Raw genomic sequence first — 17,158 nt, 5'->3', positions numbered from 1 at the left:
CACATAATATTTGTCTTTCTCTGTTTGATTTACTTCAGTTAGCATGATATTATCTAGGTCCACCCATGTTGCTGCAAATGGCAATATTTCATTCTTTTTTATGGCTGAGTAATAGTCCACTGTATATATATACACCACATCTTCTTAAACCAGTCGTCTGTTGATAGGCACTTGGGTTGTTTCCATGTCTTGGCTATTGTAAATAGTACTGCTATGAACATTGAGGTGTATGTATCTTTTCAAATTAGAGTTTTCATTTTTTCTGGATGTATGCCCAGGAGTGGGATTGCTGGATCTATATGGTAGCTCTATTTTTATTTTTTTAAGGAATCTCCATACTGTTTTCCATAGTGGATGCACCAATTTACATTCCCACTGACAGTGTATAAGGATTCCCTTTTCTTCACACCCTCTCCAGCATTTATTATTTGTGGACTTTTTGATGATAGCTACTCTGACCAGTGTGAGGTGATACCTCATTGTGGTTTTGATTTGCATTTCTCTAATAATTAGTGATGCTGAGCATCTTTTCATGTGCCTGTTGGCCATCTGTATGTCTTTGGAAAAATGTTTATTTAGGTCTTCTGCCCATTTTCTTTATTGGGTTGTTTGCTTTTTTGATATTGAGGTGTATGCATTGTTGTATATTTTGGATATTAACTCCTTGTCAGTTGCATTGTTTGCAAATATTTTCTCCCATTCAGTGTGTTGTCTCTTCATTTTGTGGATGGTTTCCTTTGCTGTGCAAAAGCTTTTTAGTAGTTTGATTAGGTTTATTTTTGCTTTTATTTCTTTTGCTTTGGGAGCCTGATCTAAGATAATATTGCTATGATTTATGTCTAAGAATGTTTTGCCTATGTTCTCTTCTAGGAGTTTGATGATATCATGTCTTATATTTAGGTCTTTAAACCATTTTGAGTTTATTTTTGTATATGGTGTGAAGGAATATTCTGATTTCACTGATTTACATGAGATTGTCCAGCTTTCCCAGCGCCACTTGCTGAAGAGACTTTTTTCTCCATTGTATATTCTTGCCTCTTTTGTCATAGATTAATTGACCGTAGGTGTGTGGGTTTATTTCTGGGCTGTCTATTCTGTTCCATTGATCTGTATGTATGTTTTTGTGCCAGTACCATGCTGTTTTGATTACTGTAGCTTTGTAGTATTGTCTGAAGTCTGGAAGTGTTATGCCTCCAGCTTTGTTTTTTTCTTCAGGACTGCTTTGGCAATACTGGTCTTTTGAGATTCCATATAAATTTTAGGATTATTAGTTATAGTTCTGTGGAAAATGTCATGAGTATTTTGATAGGGGTTGCATTTAATCTGTAGATAGCTTTGGGTAGTATGGCCTTTTTTTTTTTTTTTTTTTTTGTGGTACGCGGGCCTCTCACTGTTGTGGCCTCTCCCATTGTGGAGCACAGGCTCTGGACACACAGGCTCAGCAGCCATGGCTCACGGGCCTAGCCACTCCGCGGCATGTGGGATCTTCCTGGACCAGGGCACGAACACATGTCCCCTGCATCGGCAGGCGGACTCTCAACCACTGCACCACCAGGGAAGCCCGGTATGGCCATTTTAATAGTATGAATTATTCCAATTCAAGAGCATGGGATATCTTTCCATTTCTTTGAATCACCTTCAGTTTCCTTTATCAGTGTTTTGTAGTTTTCAGTGTATAGGTCTTTCACTTCCTTGGTTAAGTTTATTCCTAGGTTTTTTTGGACACAACTTTATTTTATTTATTGAAGTATAGTTGATTTACAGTATTGTGCCAATATGATGTAATTTTAAATAGGATTTTCTTTTTTGCTTCCTTGTTCTGATATTTCATTGTTAGTATTAACAAATGGAACAGATTTATGTATGTTAATCTTGTATCCTGCTACCTTACTGAATTCCTTTTTTTTTTTTTTTTTTTTTTTTGGCCATGCTACATGGCATGCAGGATCTTAGTTCCCCGATCAGGGATCAAACCCATGCCCCCTGCAGTGGAAGCATGGAGTTTTAACTACTGGACCTCCAGGGAAGTCCCCTTACTGAATCCATTTGTTAGTTCTAATAGTTTTTGTGTAGAGTCTTTATTGTTCCCTGTATAGAGAGTCATGTCATCTGCAAATAGTGACAGTTTTACCTCTTCTCTTCCAACTTGGATACCTTTTATTTCTCTTTCTTGTTGATTGCTGTGACTTGGACTTCCAATACTGTGTTGAATAGAAGTGGTGAGAGTGGGCATCCTTGTCTTGTTCCTGAATTTATTGGGAAGGCTTTCAGCTTTTCACCATTGAATATTATATTGGCTATGGGTATATCATAAATGGCTTTTATTATGGTGAGATATGTTCCCTCTATACCCACTTTGATGAGAATATATTTTTCTACTTAATAATAACGTAATCTGTTTTTTCTAAAGTTATTTTCTGCAATATAATGAGAATTTTCTGTGTCACTAAATCTACTTCTGCAACAGTAGTTCCCAACTGAGAGTATAACACAGAATCAGACCTACTAAATCAGAATTTCTGGGTGTGGGGCACCATACTTTTTTTAAAGTTCCACGGGTGAACCTGATGAATAACCCCTGGTTAAGGACTGTCATTCTGTGCCATCTTTTTTAATGGCTGCATAAAATTCTATCATGAACCACGAGCTAGACTGTATACCTCCTTCTTTGTTGCTGGACATTTAAGTTGTTTCTAGTTTACCACTATTATAAACAGAGCTTCAGTGAACAAGTAGCTAAGTCTTTGCACACATCCATAAGGCTTTACTTAGGATAAATACCTAAAAATAGAATGCATATTTTAAAGACTTTTACCAAATTGCCCTTCCAGGAAGGTTGTGTCAAAGAAGTACCTGTTTTCCTGCCTGATAACATATTTATCATTTTTGCCAAGTTGACAAGTAAAATATTTTTTGTGTTACTATTGCTTCAACATTTGCATTTTTTATTACTAGTGAGGTTAAACATTTTTTATATTTTCCATTTACATATATATATATCTGAAAATGGGTATAGAAAGATGAATACTGATACCTTTTATCCATTTTTATCCTTGAATATATATCTTTTTCTTGTTTATAGGAGCTCTTTATATTTTTAAGACTATTGATGCTTTTATTATTATATATTCTGCAGGTTTTTTTCATTGTTTTTATTTGTCTTTTTGGTTTATTTATGGTGTTTGGTACTATATACAGTTAAGTTTTGTTTTATTTTATTTTTAATTATTTGTCATATATGAATACAAATAACTTTCCTAGTTGTACATTTATTTTATTTATTTTTTTAACATCTTTATTGGAGTATAATTGCTTTACAATGGTGTGTTAGTTTCTGCTTTATAACAAAGTGAATCAGCTATACATATACATATATCCCCATAACTCTTCCCTCTTGCGTCTCCCTCCCACCCTCCCTATCCCACCCCTCTAGGTGGTCACAAAGCACTGAGCTGATCTCCCTGTGCTATGCGGTTGCTTCCCACTAGCTATCTATTTTACATTTGATAGTATATGTAAGTCCATGCCACTCTCTCACTTTGTTCCAGCTTACCCTTCCCCCTCCCCATGTCCTCAAGTCCATTCTCTACGTCTGCATCTTTATTCCTGTGCTGCCCCTAGGTTCTTCAGAACCACTTTTTTTTTTTAGATTCCATATATATGTGTTAGCATACAGTATTTGTTTTTCTTGTTCTGACTTACTTCACTCGTATGACAGTGTGTAGGTCCATCCACCTCACTACAAATAACTCAATTTCGTTTCTTTTTATGGCTGAGTAATATTCCATTGTACATATGTGCCACATCTTCTTTATCCATTCATCTGTCGATGGACACTTAGGTTGCTTCCATGTCCTGGCTATTGTAAATAGAGCTGCAATGAACATTGTGGTACATGACTGTTTTTGAATTATGGATTTCTCAGGGTATATGCCCAGTAGTGGGGTTGCTGGGGCATATGATAGTTCTATTTTTAGTTTTTTAAGGAACCTCCATACTGTTCTCCATAGTAGCTGTATCAATTTACATACCCACCAACAGTGCAAGAGGGTTCCCTTTTCTCCACACCCTCTCCAGCACATATTGCTTGTAGATTTTTTGGTGATGGCCATTCTGTCTGGTGTGAGGTGATACCTCATTGTAGTTTTGATTTGCATTTCTCTAGTGATTACTGATGTTGATCATCCTTTCATGTGGTTGTTGGCCATCTGTATATCTTCTTTGGAGAAATGTCTATTTAGGTCTTCTGCCCATTTTTGGATTGGGTTTTTTGATATTGAACTGCATGAGCTGCTTGTGAATTTTGGAGATTAACCCTTTGTCAGTTGCTTCATTTGCAAATATTTTCACCCATTCTGAGGGTTGTCTTTTCGCCTTGTTTATGGTTTCCTTTGCTGTGCAAAAGCTTTTAAGTTTCATTAGGTCCCATTTTTTTATTTTTGCTTTTATTTCCATTTCTCTATGAGGTGGGTCAAAAAGGATCTTGCTGTGATTTATGTCATAGAGTGTTCTGCCTATGTTTTCCTCTAAGAGTTTGATAGTGTCTGGCCTTACATTTAGTTCTTTAATCCATTTTGAGTTTATTTTTGTGTGTGGTGTTAGGGAGTGTTCTAATTTCATTCTTTTACATTGTACATTTATTTTAAATTCTGTGCTCTAAGTTCAGAATTATTAATCTGTAGGGAAACCTATTTAACTCATTTTCTTTTTTCTTAAGTTTTATTTTATATTGGAGTATCATTGATTAACAATGTTGTGTTAGTTTCAGGTGTACAGCAAAGTGATTCGATTATACTTATACATGTATTGATTCTTTTTCAAATTCTTTTCCCATTTAGGTTATTACAAAATATTGAGCAGAGTTCCCTGTGCTATGCAGTAGGTCCTTGTTGGTTATCTATTTAAATATAGCAGTGTGTTTATGTCGATCTCAAACGCCCAATCTATCCTTCCCCCAACCCTTCCCCTGCCACCTTCTACATAATGCCTTTAAGTATCAATACTTAACTCAAATGTGTGAAGTTAAATTGAACACGTGGATGATTCCCAGCCTTGCTTTTTATTGTGATTATTGTTATTACTGCCAGCAAGTAGGCTGGTTTTAATTTAAGCTTAGTGTCTCAACAAAGGGGGATCATGAGGATGCTTATTTGGTCCCTTCCCCTAGGCAATTTATGTAACTTTATGTCAGTTAGATAATCTTGTTTCCATTGAGACCCAAGAGAAACTTATCGGTTCCACCCAATAGCTCTGTGGAACCTTTTACCTCACAAAGTTCCACTATTATCTTCAAACGGAAAATGTCAGCAGAAAGTCTTTTGTTACCTGCATAAAACAGAAAAATTACTAAATGTATATATAATTTAGACTCAAGAGAAATGTCTCCAGATCTCTGAAGTCAAGACAAAAGATTTTATCAAGAAAAGATAAAATTGTGAAAAATAGAGCAAATTAAAATAAAAGGCTATAATAGACTCTATAGTTTACTGATAAATTCTGATCTTGTCCAGAGTATATAGTGTAACATGAACAAATGACAATATAAAATCTACAGTTAGATGTTCATTAATTGTACAGTCACAGGAACGCATAAACCCATATCTTATACCTTGAAATTTTTTGAAATTATCAGTTAGCTAATAGGTGATTTTCTCTAATTGAGCCAGACTGTTCAGTCCTGTTCTATTAAGTACAGTCTGTACCATTAAGATTTTCTTTCGTTCTCTTATTTTCACCTTAAAAAGTTACCATGATCCAAAAGAAATCTTGTTGCTGTACTCAAGGCTTTTACAGTCTTGCTGGGTTAATAATATATCATTACCACAAAGTTTAAAAGGGCCTAAAACACAAACCCTGCTTGACGCTAAATTGCTTAAGCAGGTGTTCTCATGAATAAATGTCCACTGACATTTCTGAAATAAAAGATATTTTTAAAAATATTTAACATTTCAGAGTTTCCATATATCACATCTTTCACTTTGGCTGAGTCTACGGAAAATATTTCCATCATTCTGAAAAATATCTTTGAGTTCCCAAATATGGTGCCCTGTTAGAGCTAGAAGCTTCTAAGATAATAAGATAGTTCACAGTACTTTTTTTCCTTACACCACTGCAGGTGACAGAATCAAAAACTGATCAGAGCTTAGAGCATGGAATCAAACTATTCTAGAAGAAACATTTTAACTGTGACATTATTTTAGCCAGGATAAATTTTTCTGATTAAGAATTCTGCATCTTTCCCATCTGTATAGAATTTGTAATTGAGTACGACACCTCAGTGTGTTAAATGAGATTTATGTGATAAAGCTTTGAAAACTATTAAGCCATATGCTAATGCAAAATATTATTAGGTAGCATTATTCTTATATAATGCAGATATTTGCCCAGTGATCGTGGGCTTGCAAATATTTCCCATAAATAAATTGTTTGGGGATAGCTGGATTAAAGCTGTATGCTTTAATCTAGGCCTTGATCCTGAAATAGACAGATACCCTGTGATTAATTTACTGGTGGCAAGAGAGACATTGAAAGAGCTCTTATTAAAGAGCTATTGTTAGGGAGGGTGGGAGGGAGGGAGATGCAAGAGGGAAGAGATATGGGAACATATGTATATGTATAACTGATTCACTTTGTTATAAAGCAGAAACTAACACACCATTGTAAAGCAATTACACTCCAATAAAGATGTAAAAAATAAATAAATAAAAATATAAAGAGCTATTGTTATTATTAAAGAGCTATTATTGATTTGTAAAGTTATTCCTTAGTTTTCAAACATTCTTGAGAAACAGTATATACTTTGCCACAATATTTTCAATTTCCTGCAAAATTCAGGGTCAATTCATGCAGATTAAATTCCTGGAATATATATCTGGAGTAATCATGCCTAATTCACAAACAAACTATCCAAATTAGATATTTCTAAGAGCACATTTTTCTGATTCCACATATCCTGGCCATGGCAGTGGTTTGTATGATTGTACCCACTCTCCCACCAGCTTCTGTGGTGAGCAGCAGGGCACGTTCTAAGAGTGACTCACGGGGCTAAGGCTGGTAGCTTCTGAGATGGTCAGGCCAGGAGCACAGGGCAGCTCTGGCTGGGGTGCAGGGCAGTTGTGCCACTAAACAGAACAGTGCTGACCAGGTAGAGTTGGATCTCACCAGTACAGTCCTTTAAATAGCTGAGCTATCACACGTTCCTTCTCTCTCAGGCGGCTGCCGTCCCCTCTTTGTGTGAAAAGCCTCCCTTGGGGACCAATGGTTATGTGCCCAGCCCCCACCTAGGAAGACCATCAAAGGACATCTTGCAGGTTCCCCTCCAGAATGTCCCTCTGGATACATCTGACACTAAACCGCACAAGGCCCTAGACACTGAGCCCTCTCAACAGCCTGGCAACAAAGAGAAGCTCAGAACCAGCAGCCAGAAAGCAGAACCTATGTGCATGGGTCATTTCCATAACCGCCACATCTTCCAGCAACAGCTGATTGAAAAGCAGAAGAAGAAACTTCAGGAACAGCAGAAAACAATTCTGGAGCTGAGGGAAAACCAGCGGCTGGCAGAGGCTCGGCGGGCAGCAGGGCATGCTGACACACAGAGCTGCCTACTGTCAAACCCCGGAGAAGATGAACGAAAAAGAACCTGCCAGGTGTTTCCAAAGTATGTCCATTGTATCAGAACACTCTTTGGACTCTTTATTTGGGGTTTTTTACTTTGTGATCGAAAGGCTCCTGAACTTTACCCAGCGTCCGGACTCTACAATTACTCCTTTTCTTTTACTGTGCACTCGCAAAGCAGAGAAGCCCTGTGCGTGGTGATTGGTATGTGACAGGTACCAAAACGTATGTAAGGCAAGTGGCTGCCTCTAAGGATCCCGTTGTATAGTTAGCATTTGTATGGTGGCTGCCTTTGTCTGAGGAGCTCTGTCTATACTGTAGCAGTACTATACCAGTAAAAGAGAAAAATGCTTACTTGCTCTAACTCAATTTCTGGATTTCTGAGTATGTTTAGGGCTGAGAACAAGGTCAGACAATATCAGGTCCAAATGGAGCAGCCCTTGGTTATGGCCAGTTAACTAGCTTAAGTCTGTAGTTGTTTGAGATAAAAGTAAACATCTTTGAGCCTAGAATTAGAGTCCAAATTTCTCAAAAGCTATTTAAGATGGTTTTAGACATGCTTGTGACATACTCAGTATGTGTGATAAATGGTAGGATAAGAAGTGGGTGATGTATTGATTTGAAGCACTGGGATGGGAATCAGAGCGCCTGACTCACATTGTAGACTCAGGCCAATCACTCGACCTTTCCACACCTCATTACACCAATTTATTGAATGGGTATAATAATACATAGTTATTTCAGAAAGTGAGGATTAATTAAAGTTTGTAAAAGGTGTTGAGTTCCTCAGGTGCAAGGGCTTTGAATGAAGCTAGTGATTGGTCTGAATTCTGTTCCTTTTTTTTTCCCGCAGGTCACCTGTTGCTTCCCCTGGGACTGAAGGTAGTAGAAGTGACTCCCGAAGTTCTCTGTCTGGACCCAGAAGGAATCCAAGGCAGCTGATGGCACCCCATCCCATACTGAAAGGCAGGGCTGTCTTGGTGGGGCCTTGGTTGTGGTTATCTTTCCTCTTGGAGTAGAATGTGCTGGGACTGAATCCTGGCAACTCTTGGGTTTTGAGACTCGGCAGAACCTAGTCAAAGTCTGAGATGGGTAGACACATGAGAAGTGGATACACCAGAGAATGCCACGACTTTTTCCTACCCTTTTTGCCAAACTTTCTAGTCTTCCTAGCCAATACAAAAACAAAAAACAAACAAACAAAACATTGCTGAAAGGTTTAAGCATTTTTCTGTAATTTGGATTGTGATTTTAGAAATGGGACAATTACACAAATAAAAAATTCCATGTAGCTGCTAAGAATAAACCCTGATAAAGATCACCTATCACTGTACTTTGTTAACATTAAAATATTGATCAGTTTACAGCAATCCACATCAAGTTATTACATCATTTTATAATGGGTTGTGCCTTGATGATAGGCTTTTAGAATGAAATCCACAAACCAGACATTTAAAAAAACATTTTTTTTATTGAGGTATAGTTGTTTTACGATGTTGTATTAGTTTCTACTGTACAGTGAAGTAGAGTTCCCTGTGCTATACAGCAGGTTCTTATTAGTTACCTATTTTATACATATTAGTGTATATATGTCAATCCCAATCTCCCAATTCATCACACCCCCTGCCACTTTCCCCCCTTGGTGTCCATACATTTGTTCCCTACATCCATGTCTCTATTTCTGCCTTGCAAACCGGTTCATCTATACCATTTTTCTAGATTCCACATATATGCGTTGGTATATATTTGTTTTTCTCTTTCTGACTTACTTCACTCTGTATGACAGTCTTTAGGTCCATCCACATCTCTACAAATCAAACCAGACATTTTAATAACATTCTTGATGTGCACAGAAATCATTATTTAAACCAAACCATACTATGAGAATAGAAGTATTCCTTAGAACCCCCCTAGTGAATCTGCCAGTTGTTTTTACTCTGTACTTAGTCATGCACTGAACATATGTTTATATGAAGTGGTAGGCATTTTGACAATTACATTGTGGTTTGTAAATCTGATCTTTCATCTATGGTAAGATTGCTGCCCTAACAGGAAGTGATGTCACCTGAAGGACACTGTGCTTGAAGTCCATTCCTGTTAATGAAGAAATCAGCCATCTTTACATTGACTCTCTTCCAGGTCAGCAGTTTATGCCCTCTTTGTCCACCAATGAGGATGCTCAGGAAATGCCCAGTTTGGTGTGATTATTTTTAAAAAATTATTATCCGATCAAAGACTTTGCATGTTTTAGAACACCTGCTTACTTTTCAAGTAGTCTTTAATGACTGGCTCTAGAAAAGATGGAAAAAGGCCATATTACCACAGACTCTGCCTCTCGGGGCTCTCTCACTTTAATCCTCTAGTCTATTTCTGCCCCCTTAAAGAGAGTCTCATTCCTGCCATCTGTGCCAACCCCACTATTTTTTTTCCAGCAAAGCAGACACTTAATATCTGTAAGAAATAGCCTGGTGAGTTTTTTGTTTATTAATTCTTGAACCTTGGACTTAAATTTTCTTCTCTGTAACATAGCACAAGGAACCGAAAGTAACCATTGGCTGACTTAGGTGAGCAGAACTTGATACTCTTCCCACCCATGCCCCCCTGCCTATGAAACCCCAACTGGTGACAGAGTCATATTGTCAAGCCATCTTGCACATTTGCTTGTTTTGGATGGATATTTAATAGACTGTCAAGAACAGGAGTCTGACACTTGAATTCATTCAGATGCCAGTTCTTCAGATGCCTAGTACGATTCCATTTCCTGTCCATCTGGATATCCAGGCCTTAAAGCTAGTTTAAAAATGTAATCATTATGACCCCAAACTTCAGTTTGTTTGTTGTCATTGTTGTTACATATACAGACATATGTATAGTGACTTAGGAAAAAGTAGCAAACTCAGTGGGATCTGAGGAGTGATTCTATTCTCAGAGTATTTGTTAGATGTAATTAAAGTTTTCTACATTCATTAAAAGAATTATCAGATTAAAATTCTGGTTTCTGGGTTTCATGTACTAAAAGTATCATCAAGACAGATTATCTTGTTTAAACCAGTGAACAGTTATTCTAATAGAAATGTGAACAAAAACATAATTAATCTGCAAATTGTTCATCATTGCTGAGGATGGGATTGTAGGTCTTTAACTTGTAGGGCGTGTGTGTGTGTGTGTGTGTGTGTGTATACCTACAGTTTTTGTAATTATATATATATATATTTAATTTTATTTATTTATTTGTTTGTTTATTTATTTTGGCTGCTTTGGTTCTTTGTTGCTGTGCATGGCTTTCTCTAGTTGCTGCGAGCGGGGGCTACTCTTCGTTGTGGTGCGCGGGCTTCTCATTGCGGTGGCTTCTCTTGTTGCAGGGCACGGGCTCCAGGTGCATGGGCTTCAGTAGTTGTGGCACGCAGGCTCAGTAGTTGTTGCTTGTGGGCTCTAGAGTGCAGGCTCAGTAGTTGTGGCACACGGGCCTAGTTGCTCCACGGCATGTGGAGCGGGGCTCGAACCTGTACGTGCCCCCTGCATTGGCAGGCGGACTCTTAACCACTGCACCACCAGGGAAGCCCGTAATTATATTTTTATATAAATGTTATGCACACACATATACTTCTGAGATTGTGAACATTCAACTTAAAAGAAAACTTTTAACAATAACACTAAATTTTACTATAAAATGGAGACATTTCTTTTGCAGCATTCCTTATATTTTTTATATTGGATCTGCATTACTATTTTCTAGCCATGGAAGAGAGAGCAGTTCAGCGAGCTGAACGTAGGCGGATCTTGGCAGAGAGGAAGAAAAAAAAAGAAGAGGAGAAATTGGTAATAAATCAAGAATGCAAAGTGAGGCAAGAAAAAGGATTTGTATAGGTCTTTATTAAAAGATGAAACCTAGCTTGTTTAAGACCGTTAAGGCAATAGTGTAACACCAACTTTGGATATGGCTTTTTGCCTCCCGGCCTGAACTCTGTGATAATTTTAGGAAAATGAAGGGAAAAAACATCAGCATCATTAGTATAGCAGGAAGGAAATATTATGAAAGTTGTTGGGAGCTGGCAACTTAGGAGGTTTACACATAACCAAGACTAATGTGTTACAGGTAAATGTCCAACCTGATAAGTTTACAAAGGTGAGTAATTCTTATCTTCCAAAGTTTTGACCTGGACTGCCAGAAGTAAATTTTGTACCTATGAAGAAAAAATAAGTAGTTCTAACAGCTTTGGGGTTTTTTGGTGAAATGGAAGAAAAAATTTTCTTACGCTATATATAGTTTGGACTTAGTATTTCATAAATGAAAATAAGAACTAAAAAGTAATCATTTTGTAATGAAAAGTTAATGGTCTTATTCATGCTTAGTCTCTCTTCCCAAGTAGAAGAGAATTCTTTTGGAGAAACATTTAGGTTACACTACTGACCACCTGCTGGTCAGGCTTTCTACTTTTAACACAAAGCGCAGGCTTCTTCCAGAGACTGGGCGAGCACTGTGGTAGATACTTGACTTTCCTCAACATAAAAGATCTTATTTCCACACAAATTGAGGGTTCTGATTTTTACAAATTCTAATCTTGATCAGGCCCAGTTAAAGGCCCAAGAGGAGGAGCGTCGGAAGAGGGAGGCAGAAGAAAAGGAGGCTCAGCTTGAGAAAAAACGAGAAGAGAAGAGACTGAAGAAAATGGTTAGTAGTTTCTATTTGGTCAGCCACCTGTCCTTTGAAGCCTGTTGTGTGCCATCCTGTGGTCCTGTGCACCTTCCCTCCGGAGAACTTCGGTCTAGAACACTCTTCTCTCGCCTCCACCCTTTCTCTACCTTATTTAATGAAAACCTATTCATTCCTCAGATCTTAGCTCAACATGGTTAGCCTTTCCTGCCTTGTCCCACCCTCCTCTCTACCCAGAGTTAGCTTAGGTCCCCCTTTATAGACTCTGAGTATATCTTCTTCAAAGTACTACCAGGGCTTATAATTATGTATCTGTTTCTTGATTATCTTATTCATTTCTGTATCCCCAACTAAACCGTAATCTCCCTAAGAATAAAGGGAGCGCTCAGATGTTACTCACTATTGAACTGGCTAGTGGTAGAAACTCAGAAAATCTACTGAATGGATGAAAAATGAATGGACAAACAAATGAACAAATGGAAGAAAATACAGAAGAAGTAAGAGATAAAGCTGTTACTTTCAAGGTTATTAAATTCTAGTTGGAAAGATAAGGCCTAAAAATACACACCTGTCAGAGAGAATATAGTACAAGCATATGCTGTCCTGTGCCTCACAGGCCAAAAGAGATCAAGAGAGTTATATGAACAGGGCCAGATCCATGAAGATTTTGGAGAAATCAGAAGTATTTTCATAGAGGAGGGATTTGAATTGGAAACTGTATTAGCCAGGGTTCTCCAGTGAAACACAACCAATAAGATATATGTATAGGAAGATTTATTATGAGGAACTGGCTCACAGGATTATGGAGGTGAGAAGTCCCAGGAGCTGCTGTCTGCAAGCTGAAGACCTAGGAAAGCTGGTAATTCCAGTAATTCCAGTCCAAGTCCAAAGGCCTGAAACCAGAGGAGCCAGTGGTATAAATCCCAGTTCAAGGGCAGGAGAAGACCAATATCCCAGCTCAACAGGCAGGCAAGAAGCAAAAAAACAGGCAAATTCCTCCCTCCTCTGCCTTTTTGTCCTCTTCAGGCCCTCAAAGGACTTGATAATGCCCACCCACATTTGGGAGGGCAGCCTGCTTTACTGAGTCAACAGATTCAAAGGCTAATCTCGCCTGAAAACAGCTTCACAGACACACCCAGAAGTGTTTAATCTGGGAACCCTGTGGAACAGTCAAGTTGACACATAAAATTAAAATCATAAGTCCATGCCTTATCAACTTGGCACCCATATACATCTCCCTAAACCATACCTAGTCTCCAAATAAACAACAAGATCATAATTCTGCCTAACATGATACAACTATCCTGCATACAACTGAAAATGAACACCTCTTCCCCAGAAGAGGAGATAAAGTCCTTGAATGATGTTTATTCTTCTCCTTGCTAACCATGACACAAAGTCAATACATCTTATGGTTACATGATTAGGGAATAAGAGTGAAAAGACAACAAGATACATATACACACAAACGTATTCATAGCAAAATAAGAAGGGAATACTCATGACCATTACAGTCTTCATTTCTGTAACCGGTCAAGTCAATGTAGCTGGTACTTATAGTTACCTTCTTCCACTACCCACTCTATCCTTTGTCTTCAGCAAGCATCGCTGCTAATCATGGGATGACCTGAACCTTCACTCCTGAAAGGTCTGGCCCGTTAGTAGTCCAGCATGGATTGGGTTGTAGTTTTCCTTTCACCTTAATCACAGGGCATGGTAATACTAAGAGATACCCTAAGGGGTCTCCTATAGTCCAGGCATACTCTTCCTCACCTCCATTGTGGAGTAGTAGTCCTATTGCCCCTAGTAGCTGGGGTCAGTCACCCCAGCCAGCACTTCCTTTTTTACCTGTTGATTCAGAGGCATGAGGCGCCCACAATGATTAGGTGGCATTCTTTCCAGTTCAGTGGAATCATTTTATGTCTCCTTGTGGAAGCATTTCCCCATTTGGAACCAAGACCTCTAGGCCAACAGAACATAAATTTGTGGGAAAAGAAGCAAAAATTTTGCTAGTTACAGTGGTGCCACTCCCACTTCCACCCCTTGCTTCCTGGACCCCATGAATACTGGCTATGGGAGAAACAGTACCATGTACTAGCTGCTGGTTCAGAGCATATACAGACTTCCAGAGAACCTAACCCCAGACCTACAAGGTACTGCCACCTAGCTGGTGTTGCAGCTGAGTCTTCATAAGGCCATTCCACCATTCTGGCAAGCCAGCTGCTTCAGGATGGTGGGATACATGATAAGACCAGTAAATTCCTTGCATATGGGCCCTTTGCTGTACTTTTGCTGTAAAGTGAGTTCCATGATCAGAAGCCATGCTGTGTGGAAATCATGATTGTGAATAAGGCATTCCGTAAATCCAGGGATGGTCTGTAAGTCCATGGATGGTAGTTTTGGTAGAAATATTACGGGGAGGAAAGGCATGTCCATATCCAGAGTAAGTGTCTATTCCAGTAAGAATAGAACATTGCCCTTTACATGATGGAAACAGTCCAATATAATCAGCCACCTGACAGCTGTCTGATCAACCTGGAGAATGGGGCCGTATTGAAGACTCTGTGTTAGTTTCTCCTGCTGCTGGTAAATTGGGCACTCAGCATGGCCATAGCCAGTTGGCCTTGGTGAGGGGAAATCCATGTTTCTGAGCCCATGTATATCCTCCATCCCTGCCATCATGGCCACTTTGTTCATGAGCCCATTGGGCAATGACAGCAGTGGCTGGGGGAAGAGGCTGACTGGTATCCACATAATGGGTCATCTTGTCCATGGAGCAAAAGGCATATATAATTCATCCTTTGCTAAATCAGCCAAAGAAATCTCCAGAAACAGCTCAGTTACTTCCCTTAAAAACTACCTGAGGGGGGCTTCCCTGGTGGCACAGCGGTTGAGAATCTGCCTGCTAATGCAGGGGACACGGGTTCGAGCCCTGGTCTGGGAAGATCCCACATGCTGCGGAGCAACTAGGCCCGTGAGCCACAACTACTGAGCCTGCGCGTCTGGAGCCTGTGCTCCGCAACAAGAGAGGCCGCGATAGTGAAGAGGCCCGCTCACCGCAATGAAGAGTGGCCCCCGCTTGCCGCAACTAGAGAAAGCCCTCGCACAGAAACAAAGACCCAACACAGCCAAAAATAAATATAAAAATAAATAAATAAAGATTACTATTAAAAAAAAAAAAAACTACCAGAGGGGTTCTAAGCGAACATTTCCCCAACATGTGTTCTGTGTAATCCTAGTAGTTCCTGAGATATTAAGTAGTTTTGAGAAAATACAAATTCTGTGGTCAAAAAAATTTGGTAAATGCTGGTTAAAAAAATCAAGTTAAACAAGTTTCATTATTAGCTGCCTTCTCAGAACTTTTAACATCCTACCAGGTATCATGAGTCTCCAGAAGAGGGACAATGTGCCAAGCAGTCACATATGGCTGACCAAAGAACCCTTTTTATAGAGCAGCCAGCAACATCTCATGAAGAACTGGGGGCATGCTACTGTAAAGAAGTGAGACCATTTAAAAAATACACAGTACAGAACATTTCTCCTCTCGTATCTGTTCATTGTAGAACACCGGAGAAATACAGAAAAGATGGGGGAAAATAATCTATGAGGTAACTACTCTTAATATCTTAGAATACTTACTTCTGTTCTTTTATCTCGATGCATCTCTCTTTTTTAATAGTTAAGTTGATAATTTGTGTGTGTAGGTGTATATAGTTTTTAAGCTGCTTTTTTCATTTAGGACTTTATCATGAGTATTTTCACTTGTTATTCAGAATTCTTCAAAACCTTTTTATTTATATGCTGAAGGCCATTTTTTAAAAATAGCCTTTTTATTCTGAAATAATTTGTTTATTCTTCTGTTAATATTGCTTCCAGTTTTTAGCGATTATGAATAAAGCTGCTGCAGACATTCACATGTAGGTTTTTGTTTAGACATAAGTTTTAAATTCACTTAGGTAAATACCTAGAAGTGTGGTTCCTGGGTAGTATGCTAAGTCTATATTTAACTTTTTAGGTAACTACCAAATTCTCTTCCAAAGTCGCTGCATTGTTTTGCATACCCACCAGAAAGTTCCTCTTGTTCCACATCCTTGTCAGCAATTGTTATTGTCCTTTTGTTTGTTGGTTTGTTTGCTTGTTTTTTGCATTTTAAGCATTCTAATAGGTGTGTCATGAGTGGTATCTCATTGTGGTGTTTATTTGCATTTTCCAAACAACAAATAATATTGAGCATCTTATTTGTTTACTTGCCTTCTACATGTCTTATATGGTGAAGTGTCTGTTCAGATCTTTTTGACCCATTTTTCAATTGAGTTATTTTCTTATTGAGTTGTTATTTCTTATTGCTTATTATCTTATTATTTCTTACTGGGTTTTAAGAGTTCTTTATATATTCTGGACCAAGTCCTCTACTAGATATGTGACTGCAAATATTTTCTCCCAGTCTGTGGCTTGTATTTTAATTCACTTAAAAGCGACTTTCACAGAGGAAAAGTTTTAATTTTGATAAAGTCCAATTTATTGATTTTTTTTTTCTTTCACTGGATGTGCTTTTAGTATTGTATGCAAAAACTAATCTCCAAATCCAAGGTCACTCAGATTTTCTCTTATATTTTCTTCAAGAAGTTTTATAGTTTTATGTTTTACATTTAGATCTGTTGTCCATTTGGATATAATTTTTGCATAAGGTGTAAAGTATATAGACATCCATTTGTTTTGCATATAGACATCCATTTGTTCCAGTATCATTTGTTGAGAAGGCTCTCTTTTCTCCATTGAATTACATTTATACTTTTGTCAAAAATCAGTTGACTGCATTTATGTGGGACTATTTCTGGGCTCTATTCTGTTCTGTTCATCTTTATGTGTAGTCCTTTGCCAGTACCACAT

At 38.3% G+C, this 17,158-nt stretch overlaps 1 protein-coding gene across 2 annotated transcripts in view; it reads left to right on the top strand.

Annotated features, from left to right (window-relative positions):
• CCDC191 (coiled-coil domain containing 191) overlaps positions 1–17,158 on the top strand; it is a 101,752-nt gene that overhangs the window by 52,461 nt on the left and 32,133 nt on the right. Inside the window, exons 10-14 of one of the 2 annotated variants that reach the window (XM_082839957.1) lie at positions 7,212–7,657; positions 8,468–8,580; positions 11,351–11,433; positions 12,185–12,286; positions 15,832–15,876. In XM_082839957.1, the coding sequence (XP_082696083.1) occupies positions 7,212–7,657; positions 8,468–8,580; positions 11,351–11,433; positions 12,185–12,286; positions 15,832–15,876 (789 nt within the window). The remainder of the gene's footprint in view (positions 1–7,211; positions 7,658–8,467; positions 8,581–11,350; positions 11,434–12,184; positions 12,287–15,831; positions 15,877–17,158) is intronic. The other variant, XM_082839958.1, reaches the window with a different exon arrangement.

The sequence above is a fragment of the Leucopleurus acutus genome, assembly GCF_964270905.1.
Source record: "Leucopleurus acutus genome assembly, chromosome: 5".
Lineage (NCBI taxonomy): Eukaryota > Metazoa > Chordata > Mammalia > Artiodactyla > Delphinidae > Leucopleurus > Leucopleurus acutus.
Note: the sequence above shows the minus strand (reverse complement) of the source record. Positions and strands in the feature narration are given on the sequence as shown.